At 36.5% G+C, this 13,433-nt stretch overlaps 1 protein-coding gene across 1 annotated transcript in view; it reads left to right on the top strand.

Moving 5' to 3' along the window:
- The window catches only part of ADGRV1 (adhesion G protein-coupled receptor V1), a 459,909-nt gene that overhangs the window by 98,949 nt on the left and 347,527 nt on the right, over window positions 1-13,433 (top strand). Inside the window, exons 34-39 of the mRNA XM_081090113.1 lie at window positions 325-534; window positions 7,802-7,932; window positions 9,648-9,747; window positions 10,340-10,519; window positions 11,152-11,315; window positions 13,132-13,222. Coding sequence (XP_080946239.1) covers window positions 325-534; window positions 7,802-7,932; window positions 9,648-9,747; window positions 10,340-10,519; window positions 11,152-11,315; window positions 13,132-13,222 — 876 coding nt within the window. The remainder of the gene's footprint in view (window positions 1-324; window positions 535-7,801; window positions 7,933-9,647; window positions 9,748-10,339; window positions 10,520-11,151; window positions 11,316-13,131; window positions 13,223-13,433) is intronic.

Below are 13,433 nucleotides of genomic sequence, written 5' to 3' on the forward strand. Positions count from 1 at the left end.
GGGGGTCATGATACATATATCATAACTTTTTGAAATACCTAATCGGCATCTGTTTTAGAGTCAATTTTTAAAATCGTATAAAACCTCTCTATAATGTTGTTTCTAGTAAATTATTTTGGGAATAATGGACTATGACATGCCTGATGGGTTGGGGGGCACAGGTTGGTAATTGGTAACTTTCTCCTTATTTCAAAGGAAATAATGAAAATTTGATGAGGAAGGAGTGAAGATGAAAATTTAAAGTTAGATTTTTTCCAGTGGCTTTAGTAACTACCAAGTTATCATAGGAAGTAATAGTATTGCTTTGAATTGATTTTTGTATAGGTGAAACAAAAAAGATAGCCATTTTAACCATTTTGGACGATCCCGAGCCAGAGGACAATGAGAGCATCATAGTGAGCTTAGTGTACACTGAAGGCGGAAGCAGAATCTTGCCCAGCTCCGACACTGTGCGAGTGAACATTTTGGCCAATGACAACGTGGCGGGAATTGTTAGCTTTCAAACAGCTTCCAGATCTGTCATAGGTCATGAAGGTGGGTTCCTGTTTGTGTTGAGCACATTCATTCTTTTTTCCATGGATGTCAATTTTTGTTTAGTCTTTTAATGTGTCTGATGTTTTTAATCCTTTCATTATTTTGTAGGGCTATGTATGCTAATGTGCATGGAACTTGTGTGGGAGAGGTCTATACAGGGAACTGTTTAACTAGATTTGGAAGCCTTGTGGATTGGTATTGTGTTGTAGCTTGCCAGTCCCCGCTTGTGTGATTTTTAAGGAAGTTAGTCAGACCTAGGATGCTCAGCTTTCTCATCTGTTAAATGATAGCAAATATCACTTACTTATAGGTTTCTTTGTGAGGATTAAGTGAGCTAATAAATGTAAAGTGCTTAGCATTGCTCCTGGCAAGTGTGTATGTGCGCAGTGGTAGCTGCCCATATTAAACAGTGAAACATCGGCTTTCTGTTCAAAACAAATGGTGGTCTGTAATCAATGAGTTTTTAGTCTTGGTTTTATATTGTGTGAACAAAGTGCCAAACTAGAAAAAAATTATAAAATGTTCATCTTCTTCTTAAACAGATTTTTTGGAATTCTTTTTTTTTTATATTATATGTAAGGTGTTGCATATATAGGGTGGGGCAAAAGTAGATTTATACTTTTGAGTACATGAAAGAGTTTATTTTTGCATTATTATTTCTTAATTATTGTATTATTTTCCATATGAACAAATGTAAACCAACTTTTGCCCCACCCTATATAGGCTATTGCTTTGTTTAAAAGATGATAGCAATGTTTTTGGTCTTCGAATAAGCCTGCTTGAGCTAAAACTTGTATTTATAGCCTGTGTTTCACTGTAGTTCATATTTAGAAATAAAAAAAATTGTACCTCAAAAAGATAAGAAATGGAAAGGATGTTGATCATGCATTTGGACTTCTATTTTTCAGATGAGAAAACTGAGACAGTGAAAGAATGACTTGACAAGGTCATAGAGCTAGCTAGTTCCTGTGCTGGAAACGAAATGAATTTTAGTGTGTGTTACCTTTCACATTACTGGACTCCAAACTTGTATGTTTAACTCATCAATGCAAATGCCTTAGCCATTTTCCAACACTCTTTCCTTTGATTGATGGCCTAGAATATTATGTTTTCAGAGCAGCAGTGAGTGAAAGTGACTAATAAATAGCTATACATTTAACTAAAGACAGATCATCAAAAAATTATTTGTAACATAATGCAAGTAGAGTCACCATAGGGGAAGTTAGTAACTAAGACAACAATATAACATTTATTGAGTGTTTTCTGTGTGCCAGACATTTCACATCCATTATTTCACTTAATTATAACAATACATATTATGGTATGCACCACATTTTCACATAAAGAAACTGAATTTTAGAGATTAAATAGCACAGTTATTCATGGAGGAGCTTAAACCCAGTGCTGTCTGAATCCGGAGGCCATGCCATAAGGCAGTTTATGTGAAGAGACTTCATTTTGCTTGAACTTAAATCTGCTGCAGAACTTGACAATGTAGGAACTTTGGGTAAATATTTCAAGTGGTTTGAGTTGGAAGAATAATGAATTTGACTTAAAATGTCTGTGTGAGAGAAGGAAACTGGTGAGAGAACCTGACTCTATCTAGGTTACACATGGAAATTGGATATTTAGAGATAATAGTTGAAATCAGAAAAATTAATAAAATCTTCATGGCTGGAGATAGAAAAGCAAGTAAGTCAAAGATGGAGCCATATGGAATACCAGGTTAAAGTGCTAGGAAAGAAAAGTTCTGAGAGGAAAGAGAGAAAGTTCTCCCAAAGAGGCTGGAAGAAACCAAGCTAAGAGTGTGTTTTCATTAGTTATCAGAATAAGTAATCAGTATGTCTCATACTGAAATGTGCAACAAGTGAGATTAGATTCCCCGATGTGCTAGAGGAAACATTAAGAACCATGAAGTTTTAAAGGAGCTCTTGGGATAAGAAGCAGATATCTAAGGATGATAAATGGATGCAGAGGCCTTCGGGCAGTGCTTCTCAAAGTGTGGTCCTCAAGCCAGTGCCTGTCCACAAAGTGTTTCTACTAGTTTCTGACAAGATCAGTTCAGAAACTGAAATAACCTTTTCTAGAAACTTATATAGAACAACTTCATTTTGCTGTGATACTCAAAAGTGATATCTATGGGCTTGTATATGTATTCTTTTTGCTATTTAATCTAGCCCTTCATTTTATTGTATTTTACAAAAATGTTAGTCTACAATGGATAGATCAGGGCACACAAAAGAAGAAAAATAAATATAAACCCCCTGCTCTCCGCTGCATTAAGTGTGAGAAGCACTGCCCTAGGAGATAGTCTGTTCATTGGCCACGGAGAGCAAGGAGAGGAGAAAAAAATCGGGGAAAACGGATTAAAGAGGAATATTTTGGATTAGTTTTTGTTTTGTTGAAGAAATACAAGAAAGAAAATAAAAGTCAGTGGTATGGAGGGTATAAATAATAGTAAGATCAGGGCCAGGCAGGATTAGATTTAAGGGAAGACTTAGAGCTAGACTCAGTATGTGATTTTCAACATGATGACAGAATTTCTTTGAAGAATACCGGAGAATTTGGATGACCAGTATCACTTCAAAGGTATTTTAATTGTAAAGCAGCGAGTGGCGTGACAGTGCATCCTCTGAGCGCCCGGGCAGTGATGATGGTGGGTGGTTTGGAGGGTTCTGAAGGAACCTGAGCTTTCCTGCTGACACTGGCACCTGTGTTGTCCTTCACCTGGATGAACTTAACCTGAAAATCAGGGTGTGGTTTCTTCAGCTTCCAACAGCTAAATGTCTGCAGAGGACAAGGGGATTAGTGATTAAAGCAAATGGCCCAAGTGTGCTGTTACTGGCTAAAAATCTGCTGTCGCATATCAATCTATGAGCATGAGTTTGGTACAGGAAATAAAACACGGAGTTGCTTTTACTGTTTACATGAGTGCTAGATTTTAAAAAAACAAAGAAAAAAATGCAAATATATATATATATATATATATATATATATATATATATAATTTTCTAAACATAAATTGGGAGGAATTTCTATTTTTTAATTTATTTTTCTTTTCCTTTGTTCCTAAACCTTTTTCCTAGAGTCTGAATTAGTTTTCTTTTTCAAAGGTGCTGTATGTACTGCTTCAAGAATTTAGTATTTTGTGTGTGTATTTTTTATATTGCTGTGAAATTGCACAGAGAAAAGTATACCAAGCATAAGGGTAACCAAAGTGAATTAGTGAAAACTTTATGGTAATTCTTCAAAGTTAACTGCTAAAGAAATGGGGTAAAAATGAGATTTTAACAATGTTAACATTGCTTTGGCCTAGAGTTGGAATTTCATTTATGTGATTAGATTTAAAACATGGACTATACTGAATTTCTGGCTCTAGAGTGCATTTTCTATTCATGGGGAGGAATTGCTTTAGAGTTTAACAATGTACTGAATTCTGAAGAATCCTTTTTCTACATTTTTGTACTAAAGCAATTGAACAAATGTCTATTGGTAAATATTACTTTCTTTCAAATGTAATGGGAAGAATTTAGAAGTATGGGACAATAGATTTTTACTGTGGTTGCAAACTGTGTATAAATGTGCTCTTTATAAATCTGTGTGAGATGCTTCACTCAGTCATCCAACTTAGTAGTATCATAACCTCATGTTACGGTCAGTGGATTTAAATTTTTTTTCTTTTCTCAGAGACAGCATGAATCTTTTATAGGCAAAGATTTGAACAAGAAATGTAATTTTTAAAAATATAAATCATCTATCTAGTTGTCCATCAGTAAGCATGGGGATTGGTTCTAGGACCCCTGAAAATACAAAAATCCATGGATGCTCAAGTCTCTTATATAAAAGTAGAGGCCTGGTGCATGAAATTCGTGCATGGGGGAGGTGGGGTTCCCCCTCAGCCTGACCTGTGCCCTCTCACAGTCTGGGAGCCCCACGATCGATAGCCCCCGCAGAGGCAGGCCCTGCGTACCCACAGTGCCGCTGCCGGGTAGCCTGGGCCTCCCTCTGCATGCATTTTATGTTCCTATTCCTTATATGTGCTAGGCTAGGCCTAGATTCTATATCAGGGGTCCTCAAACTTTTAAACAGGGGGCCAGTTCACTGTCCCTCAAATCGTTGGAGGGCCGGACTGTAGTTTAAAAAAAAACAACTATGAACAAATTCCTATGCACACTGCACATATCTTATTTTGAAGTAAAAAAACAAAACGGGAACAAATACAATATTTATATTTGCATGTGGCCCGCGGGCTGTAGTTTGAGGACCCCTGTTCTATATGATATATCTGTTTTAGAGAATCACCAACTTTTGGTGGATTCCGTAGATCTCTTGTCTGGATGTAGTCAGATTATTTGGTAGATGAGGGTCCCCCTTAGTTCTTCATGGGCAAAACCTAGAAGGCAGTGTAGTACTTGGTAACATTTTTGTTATGTAAAAAATTTATCTTTCCTTACAGACCTAACTTCCGTCCTTCCCATTATATAAGACTAAGCACTTGTTTTTAAGTTTTTTCTTTTTTAAAGACAGTTCTTTGACTCCCCATCCAGGTAGAAGGTAACTTTCTAGTAATATTGCCCAGGAGGCATTTTAAATGGACCTGGTTCCTGGGAGTTTGTCTTAAAGAGGCAGAATCAATACCTTCATTTTGATTACTTGAAAAAATTTTACACTATTCATGCTGTTGACATAGTTAGGTTATGTGTTCAAGGAATGCTTTGTTTATATTTTATTTATGTGTGTGTGCGTGAATCATGCTGCAAATTGTGTTTCTTGCAACATTTTCTTGCAAGTTCCTTATATGGTAATGTGTTAAATTTTCAATGATGATATTATTTAAGAGGTATTATACTTTGATTATTTTACATTTATTAAGTTTATAGAGAATTTTACTTTTTTCTCTCCTTAGCATTTTGTTTTTATTTTTACCTTATAATGTATATTTATTTCTAAATCTCTATAATCTTGCAACCATAATTTTTAAAATTTATTGTGATTATAGGGTCCCCTTCAACATGGATATTTATTGACTTACATTTTGTTTCTTGCCATTTGTATTTTACTGTATTTTTAGCACTGATCCAGCTTTCATCATTTTCTTTTTGAAGTATTACTAGGTTGTTTGATTTTAAAAAATTTGAAAACCATGACCCTGTAAACCTTTTTATTTGTATCACCAGACAACACTGTCAGTGAAAACAGCTTAATGACTTTAGGACTCTAGCTATGCCTTTCAGTAATAAGCCCTTTTTGTTCAATACAAACCTGCTCTATGAGAAATTCTCCACGTTGTACTATAGAGAGACTCCAGGGTTTTATAGTAGTGCCTGTATTTGTTTGTATGCGTTAGTTATTCAAGTATAAAAAGTGATAAATAGTATGCTGACAATTATGGCTGATTAAACACAGTCTTTCAGTTAAGCCTAACCTTGTTATAATCTGGCTAGTAGCCCATTGCGCGATATCACGCGCAGTAGGCTGCCCGCCGCTTCCGTGGGAGCCAGGAGGGACCCCCGTCAATTCCATGGGAGGTGGGAGGGAGCCGCGCTGCTTCCGCAGGAGGCGGGCCCACCGTCTCCTTTCCGGGCCTGCGCTTGGCTGCCGAGACTGCAGGCCAGCCTCCCTGTCCCTGTCCCAGCCTCCCTGTCCCTGTCCCTGTCCCTGTCCGTGTCTGCCCTGACTCCGGGAGGCCAGCCCGAGCTGGGGCACCACGGCTCGCCAGCCCGCCTACCATCCCCCCCCCTCCCCCCATCTCTGTCTCCATCTCCGCTTTGGGACTTGCCTGCGCAACCTCCTCCTGTCTGGTCATGACCATTACGGTGTCCCAGCCTAATTTGCATATTTCCTCTTTTTATGTATATATATAGGTTTCCTAACTAGCAGTCTCTATATGTTTAAAAAAACAAAACAAATGAAGACATAGTCTACTAATGGAATGGTGACTAAATTATTTTTTTGTATTGAAACACTTAAAAATGTTTACATTGAACATTCAAATGTTTTTGGAAATCTTATTTAGAAGTTTTTCTGATTCTTTTGCCTTATAATATTCTCCACTCTCCCCAAATCATTTATTGTTCTAAAGATAAGTGTGGTTATATTTAGTATAAAAATTTAATTTTGTTTTTTTAGTAATTGAACTTAATATAATTTCTGAATTAATCCATGTTTTAAGAAACCTTTCTATTAGTAATATTTGTTTTATTATCACTAGAAATTAAAAAATATGGCAGCTTAAAAATATGTGAAAAGGATATTTATATTTTATTGTTTTATTTTTACTCTGCTCATTTAAAAAGTATCAACTATGTTTACTTATTGGATAACTAAGTAAAAGATATTTTTAATGAATATGCATGGATTTCAACTATGCTTCTATGCTATAAAATTTGGATGTATTCTTTTAAAGCTTTAAAACATCATTTATTTTTTCACAATAATTATTTTTTTGGTGCTACAGTTCATTATACCCAAGTTAGTATACCTTAACTTGGGTTCGTCATCATGCAAAGCTTTTGAATTGAGCCTATTTTCAGCAAGCCACATGGCCCCCAGCAGTACTGCATTTCACTTTCAGCAGTTTAAAAGAAATGCCTATAGTGATATTCTTCAATTTTACAAAATATTACATGAGGACAAAAGCCAGGAATGGAAAGTATCTAAAATACCCCAATTACCCAGGAAGGAAAACTGTAACTTTGTTGAAGTTACAGAGACTGATGTACAGATTTGACACCTTTCCTTTGTATTTCTCTTTATAAAACGTAATCATTGATGGTATATGTAAGTTACAATTTAAAGAAATGTGATTTTCAGGTATTTGCAAGCATTTTTATGCATGCATTGTGTAAAATCACATTGCATATCAGTGTAAGGAATTGTGTCCTTTTGAAAAATGAAGGGAAATTTACTTGTGCTATTATTAGCTTTGACCATGAGAACTTTCTTTAATTTACAGAACATTCATGTTCTGGTGCATGTTTTGGAGTGTATAAAAGTTTGTGTTTCCCATTATAGCATGTGCTTTTGTAGCTTTTACATATTGAACTTCCTGAAGTTCTACTAAATAGAACTATTTAGAGATGAGATACCCATGCTAATAAACAATAAGCATGTATAAAGCTTTTAGAAAACCCAAAACAGAACAAACAGCTTTGTAATGTTCTGGAAAAGGTGCTGTAACAGTTGCATGTTTGGGATTTGGGTTTGGTTGAGTTCAAATGTTAAATTCCTTTCCACTTAAGTATTTATCTGTACGTTTCACTTGCAGGAGAAATTTTGCAATTCCATGTGATAAGAACACCCCCTGGTCGAGGAAATGTTACTGTCAACTGGAAAATTATTGGGCAAAATCTAGAACTCAATTTTGCTAACTTTACTGGACAACTTTTCTTTTCTGAGGTAAGACCAAAAAGAAGAGCTTTATCAAACTCTTGTAGAGAAAACAGTGTATTTGAGAAAAAGGAAAACTCTGATTATGTAAATGCAAGGATTAATGGAGGTTGAGGGGAGAGCTCCTTGCTTGGAACCCTAAAGAAAGCACACTACTTGAATAAAGAATTTCTAAGACTTAAGGAATGGATGTGTTTTTCCATAAGTGTTTGGTAGGTCTCCTTTAAAGAAATAGAAAAGGTCAACTTTGTATTTGAGGCAAGCTCTCTTGCTACTCTCCTGGCCTCCCCGTTATTGTCAACTGCATCATTCTGAAGACTGATAGTGCTCGTCCCTCGTCATCCTCCTCACTGTCTTGGAACTTTAAATGCCCGGGAGCAACAAATATAGCTCTAAAAATGTATGTCTTTTATGGCCTGTTGACAAAATATTGCACGAAGGTAATACTAAAAATATATTTTTGAGGTGCCATTTAGAGACTCTGATAGTTTGAAAAAGGTGAATGTTGAGAAATCTATATATATAAAAGCCTGAGTGACTGGCCTACTGGCTGGTAGCTATAACATGCACTGACCACCAGGGGCCAGACACTCAACGCAGGAGCTGCCGAGAGACTTCAACTTTGCAGAGTGCCCTCTCACACCCCGGGACCCATTGGGGGATGTTGGACTGCTGGTTTCGGCCCGATCCCCGCAGTCCAGGCCAGGCCGAGGGATCCCACTGGTGCACGAATCTGTGCACCGGGCCTCTAGTAACTTTATAAAACGTCTTAGAAAATTGGTACCACTTTATTGTAACTCCATCATCTTCCTCTCTTCCCTACATTCACTTGGTGAATTCTTGTTTGATAATGTGTTTAATTCTTTTTCTTTGTATTTCTGCTGTCTCAGTATTAAGCTAAGCCTACCTATAACCACCAGCCTTGAGTACTGCATTGGATTTCTAATCCCTGTTCTCCCTGTTTTTTTTTTTTTTTTAAATATATTTTATTTATTTTTTACAGAGAGGAAGGGAGAGATTCAGAGAGTTAGAAACATTGATGAGAGAGAAACATCGATCAGCTGCCTCCTGCACATCTCCCACTGGGGATATGCCCACAACCCAGGTACATGCCCTTGACCGGAATCGAACCTGGGACCCTTCAGTCCGCAGGCCGATGCTCTATCCACTGAGCCAAACCGGTTTCGGATCTTTTCCATGTTAAAGTTTTTCCTGTTCACCACTGCCATAGAATCTCCCCAACTAGTTGCTTTGTCTGAAATTGTCAACATTGCTCATTGAATAAGATCTACATTAATCAGCCCAGCATTCAGTTAGTCCCAATCTGCCTTAAGCCTGGTTTTCCATGAGTGAATGATTTTTTAAATTTAATTTATATTTTTAAGCCACAGAACACTTTGCTTAAATAAAAATGTGTTTGGATGCACAATTTTTTACAATCCTCACTTGAGAGTATGTTTCCAGAGTGAGAGGAAGGGAGAAAAAGAGAGAGAAACATTGATATGAAAGAGAAATATCTATCCATTTGACCAGGGATCAAACCCGCAACCTGGGTATGTACTCTGATTGGGGATCAAACTCACAACCTTTGGTGTATGAGTCGATTCTCTAACCACTTAGCAACCTGGCCAGGGTTGAGTGCACAATTTTTAAGGCCAATAAAAGTAGAAGATATTTTGTGTTTAGAGATAATATGGGCATGAATTTCTTTCTGTTTGACATAGGGGTCATTGAACAAAATAATATGTGTGCATTTGTTGGACGACAACATTCCTGAGGAGAAAGAAGTTTACCAAGTCATTCTGTATGATGTCAGGACACAAGGTAATTCAGAATTCAATTTTAAATTTTTTCTGGTGTATTAATTTTTTCAGAAAAAAGTAACAGTTATCTATACACTTAACAATTAATGTTATTATATATCATCTGTGCCTAAAAATGTTAAATTGATAAAACATCAGCTCAGAATGGAAATATATTCTCTTTATGTACTTAGGAGCAACCTCTAAAAATTTTGCTAAATATTTTCTTATGGAATAAAAATTTTATATAATTAATTTTATATTAGTAGTCCAATTTGGATTTAGATCCAGTATTTGGATATTTCAAATTCAGTCATTTTGAGAATATTATCTAGTACTTTCCTCAGTTTCTATTCCATTTCCATTATTCAGATGACCAATCTAGCAAATAATGACAATAATATGTCAAGTGAAAAAATTCATGATTTGCTATCTAGAAAAAGATTAAAATGTAGATTCTCTTACTCAGCCTGAAGATTTCTATTAAGGACATGAATAAAATGGAGCACTTCATGTCTACTTTAATATGTTTCAGAGAGTGGGGTTACATTTTAAGTACTTAGAAGTTAATGCCGAGTCACTGTCATAATTTTTGTCCTCCCTGACAATTTTAGGAGTCCCACCGGCAGGAGTCGCTCTGCTTGACGCCCAGGGATACGCGGCTGTCCTGACTGTGGAAGCCAGTGATGAACCACATGGAGTTTTAAATTTTGCTCTTTCATCAAGATTTGTTTTGCTACAAGAGGCTGCCACAACGATTCAGCTTTTCATCAACAGAGAATTTGGATCTCTAGGTTTGTGTTACTCTAGAGTGAATGGGGTTTCCAGACAGGGGCTTTTTCAGTATTCTACTTGTGTGGGTGAAAGCCATTGCTGAAATAAATAAGGGACAGGAAAAGCATTCATATTTATTAATCTTAGGATAGGACTTTATAACTTATTTTTGAAAGATTAAAGTAATTTTACATTGTTTAAAAAATGCTATGCAACAAATAGTCATAAAATCTCAGCGTAATAATAATGTTGGCTGTGGGTCCACTAACTTAGGCTGGGCTTGGGGTGGTTCTATTCCATATGTCTCTCATTCTTCTCCTGGGACCAGGAGAGGTACAAGGACGCAAGTATAAACATGCCAGGCCCCCTGAGGTCTAGGCTCAGAACTAGCACCTCCCCACTTTTATTTTGTACTGTCAGCCAAGACAGGTCACACAGCCAAACTCATAGCCTAGAGGCAGGGCAGTGTGTCTGCCCACCATGGGTTAGCACTGTGCCATTACATGGGGAAAGGTCAAGGATATGGGAAGGTGTGAGGAGTTAGGTTAATAATATAAACCACTAAGGTGCTTTTAGGAAAACCAGAGATTTCCCAGTGAGATACTGTATTAAAAATTTAATTATAAAATCTTTTCCCATCCAATTCAACTAGGAGCCATTAATGTCACATATACCACAGTTCCTGGAATATTGAGTCTAAAGAATCAGACAGAAGGAAATTTAGCTGATCCAGATGTTGACTTTGTCTCGGTAGTTGGCTTTCTGATTTTAGAAGAAGGGGTAACAGCAGCAGCCATCAACATAACTATACTTGAGGTAAACTCTTCTTTTGATTTACTGTATTAAATCCGAATAACCACATAGAAAGTAGAAATTGATGGAATATTCTGGAACCTTTAAATCAGCTTATCTCTTTTTGTGAATTTTTTTTTTTTAAACCACACAGAGATTTCTGCTGTTGTCTAGATAGGCTGGTCTGCAGTTACGTATTTTATTATAGAAACATCTTGTGATAAAGACAATTTCCTTACGGCAGTCTTCTTTAGGATGGCATTCCAAAGGAGCATTTTGATTACTTTAAAGGTTTCATTGGATCAGCAAATCGATGTAGCATCTTAATTTTTAGGACTGGTTAAATTAGAGGGACTGAGAGACCCTGGAGAGGTTGATGGCTTAAAATGTGATTATGGTTACTGGCCTGTGTTTTTCAGTGGTTAGAGCATCAGCCCTCACACTGAAGGGTCATGGGTTCAATTCCCAGTCAAGGGAATGTACCTGGGTTGCAGGTTCGATCCCCAGCCAGGTTGGGGCTGGTTTAGGAGGCAACCAATTGATGTGCCTCTTTCACATCAATGTTTCTCCCTTTTTTTCTCTCTGTCTCCTCCCTCTCCCTAAGCCTAACTGCCCCTGCCTCCACTCTCTCTGAAAATCAATTGAAAAATATCCTTGGATGAGGATTTAAAAATGTGATTATGGTCAAACTGGTAGTTTTTACTCTTACCAATCTCTCCATATCCCACCCAACCCCTTGGCAATCAGTTTTCCAGTCTGTTTCTATGAGTTTGACTTTCCTTTTTTCTTTTTAAGATGCCACATTAAGTGACACCATACAGTCAGTATTTGTCTTCCTCTGCCTAGTTTATTTCACTTAGCACAACCCCTTTTAATGCAAATGGCAGGATTTACATCTCTCTCATGGCTGAATAATAATCCTCTGTGTGTGTGTGTGTGTGTGTGTGTGTGTGTGTGTGTGTCGTAGTAGTAGTAGTAGTAGTAGTAGTAGTAGTAGTAGTGCGTCTTCTTCATCCATTCATTCTTCGACAGACACTTCGGTGTTTTCATATCTTGGTTATTGTAAATAATGATGCAGGGAATGTGGGTGTGCATGTATCTCTTAATATCCTGTTTTCATTTCCTTTGGATATATACCCAGGTGTGAAATTGCTGGATTATATGTTTGTTCTTTTTTTAATTTTTTGAGGAACCTTTGTATTATTTCGCATAGTGGCTGCACCAGTTTATATTCCCACCAACAGTGCACAAGGGTCCCTTCTCCACATCCTTGCCAACACTTCTTGTCTTTTTGATAATACCCATTCTAACAGATGTTAGGTGATACTCATTATGGTTTTCATGTGCATTTTCATGATGTTTAGTGATGTTGAGCACCTTTTCATGTACCTGTTGGCCATTGTGTGCCTTCCTTGGAAAATGTCTATTCAGTTTCTTTGCACATTTTTAATCAAATTGTTTGATTTTTGGCATTGAGCTTGTGAGTTCTTTACAAACTTTAAATGTATGATTTGTAAATATTTTTTCCTGTTCCACAGATTGCCTTTTCATTTTGTTGATAGCTTCCTTTGCTGTACAGAAGGTTTTTAGTTTGATGTAGTTCTACTTATTTATTTTTGCTTTTGTTGTTTTTGCTGTTGTTATTTTTGCTTTTGGTGTCGAATTGAAAATACCATTGCCAATACTTTTTGACATGTTAATCTTTTCTAATTTATGTTAGCATTTTTATATTTTCTGTATATAATTTAAGAATATAAATTTATAACTTCATTTGAAAAACAGCTTGTCAGATGTAATTACTTTGAGAGCATAGGGAATTTAACGGATGTAATTTTTGCAGGATGATATACCAGAACTGGAAGAATATTTCCTTGTGAACTTAACTTATGTTGAACTTATGGCTCCTTTAACTTCATTTCCTCCTAGACTGGGTATGTTGGATTTTTGTTTGTTTCTGTTTACTCACTGCAAACAAAGTAAAGTTACTTTATTTTTTAATCAGAAGTGGTCATTGTGATGTTTGTTAATATCAGCTATGTGTAAAATAATTATGCTTTTAGATTTATTTTAATTTAGAGACTATTGCAGTTTGACCATTGGACATTGTAAACACATTTAAGAATTACTGTGTGATGTTTTTTA

The sequence above is a fragment of the Myotis nattereri genome (assembly GCF_964212035.1).
Source record: "Myotis nattereri genome assembly, chromosome: 4".
Taxonomy (NCBI): Eukaryota; Metazoa; Chordata; class Mammalia; order Chiroptera; family Vespertilionidae; genus Myotis; species Myotis nattereri.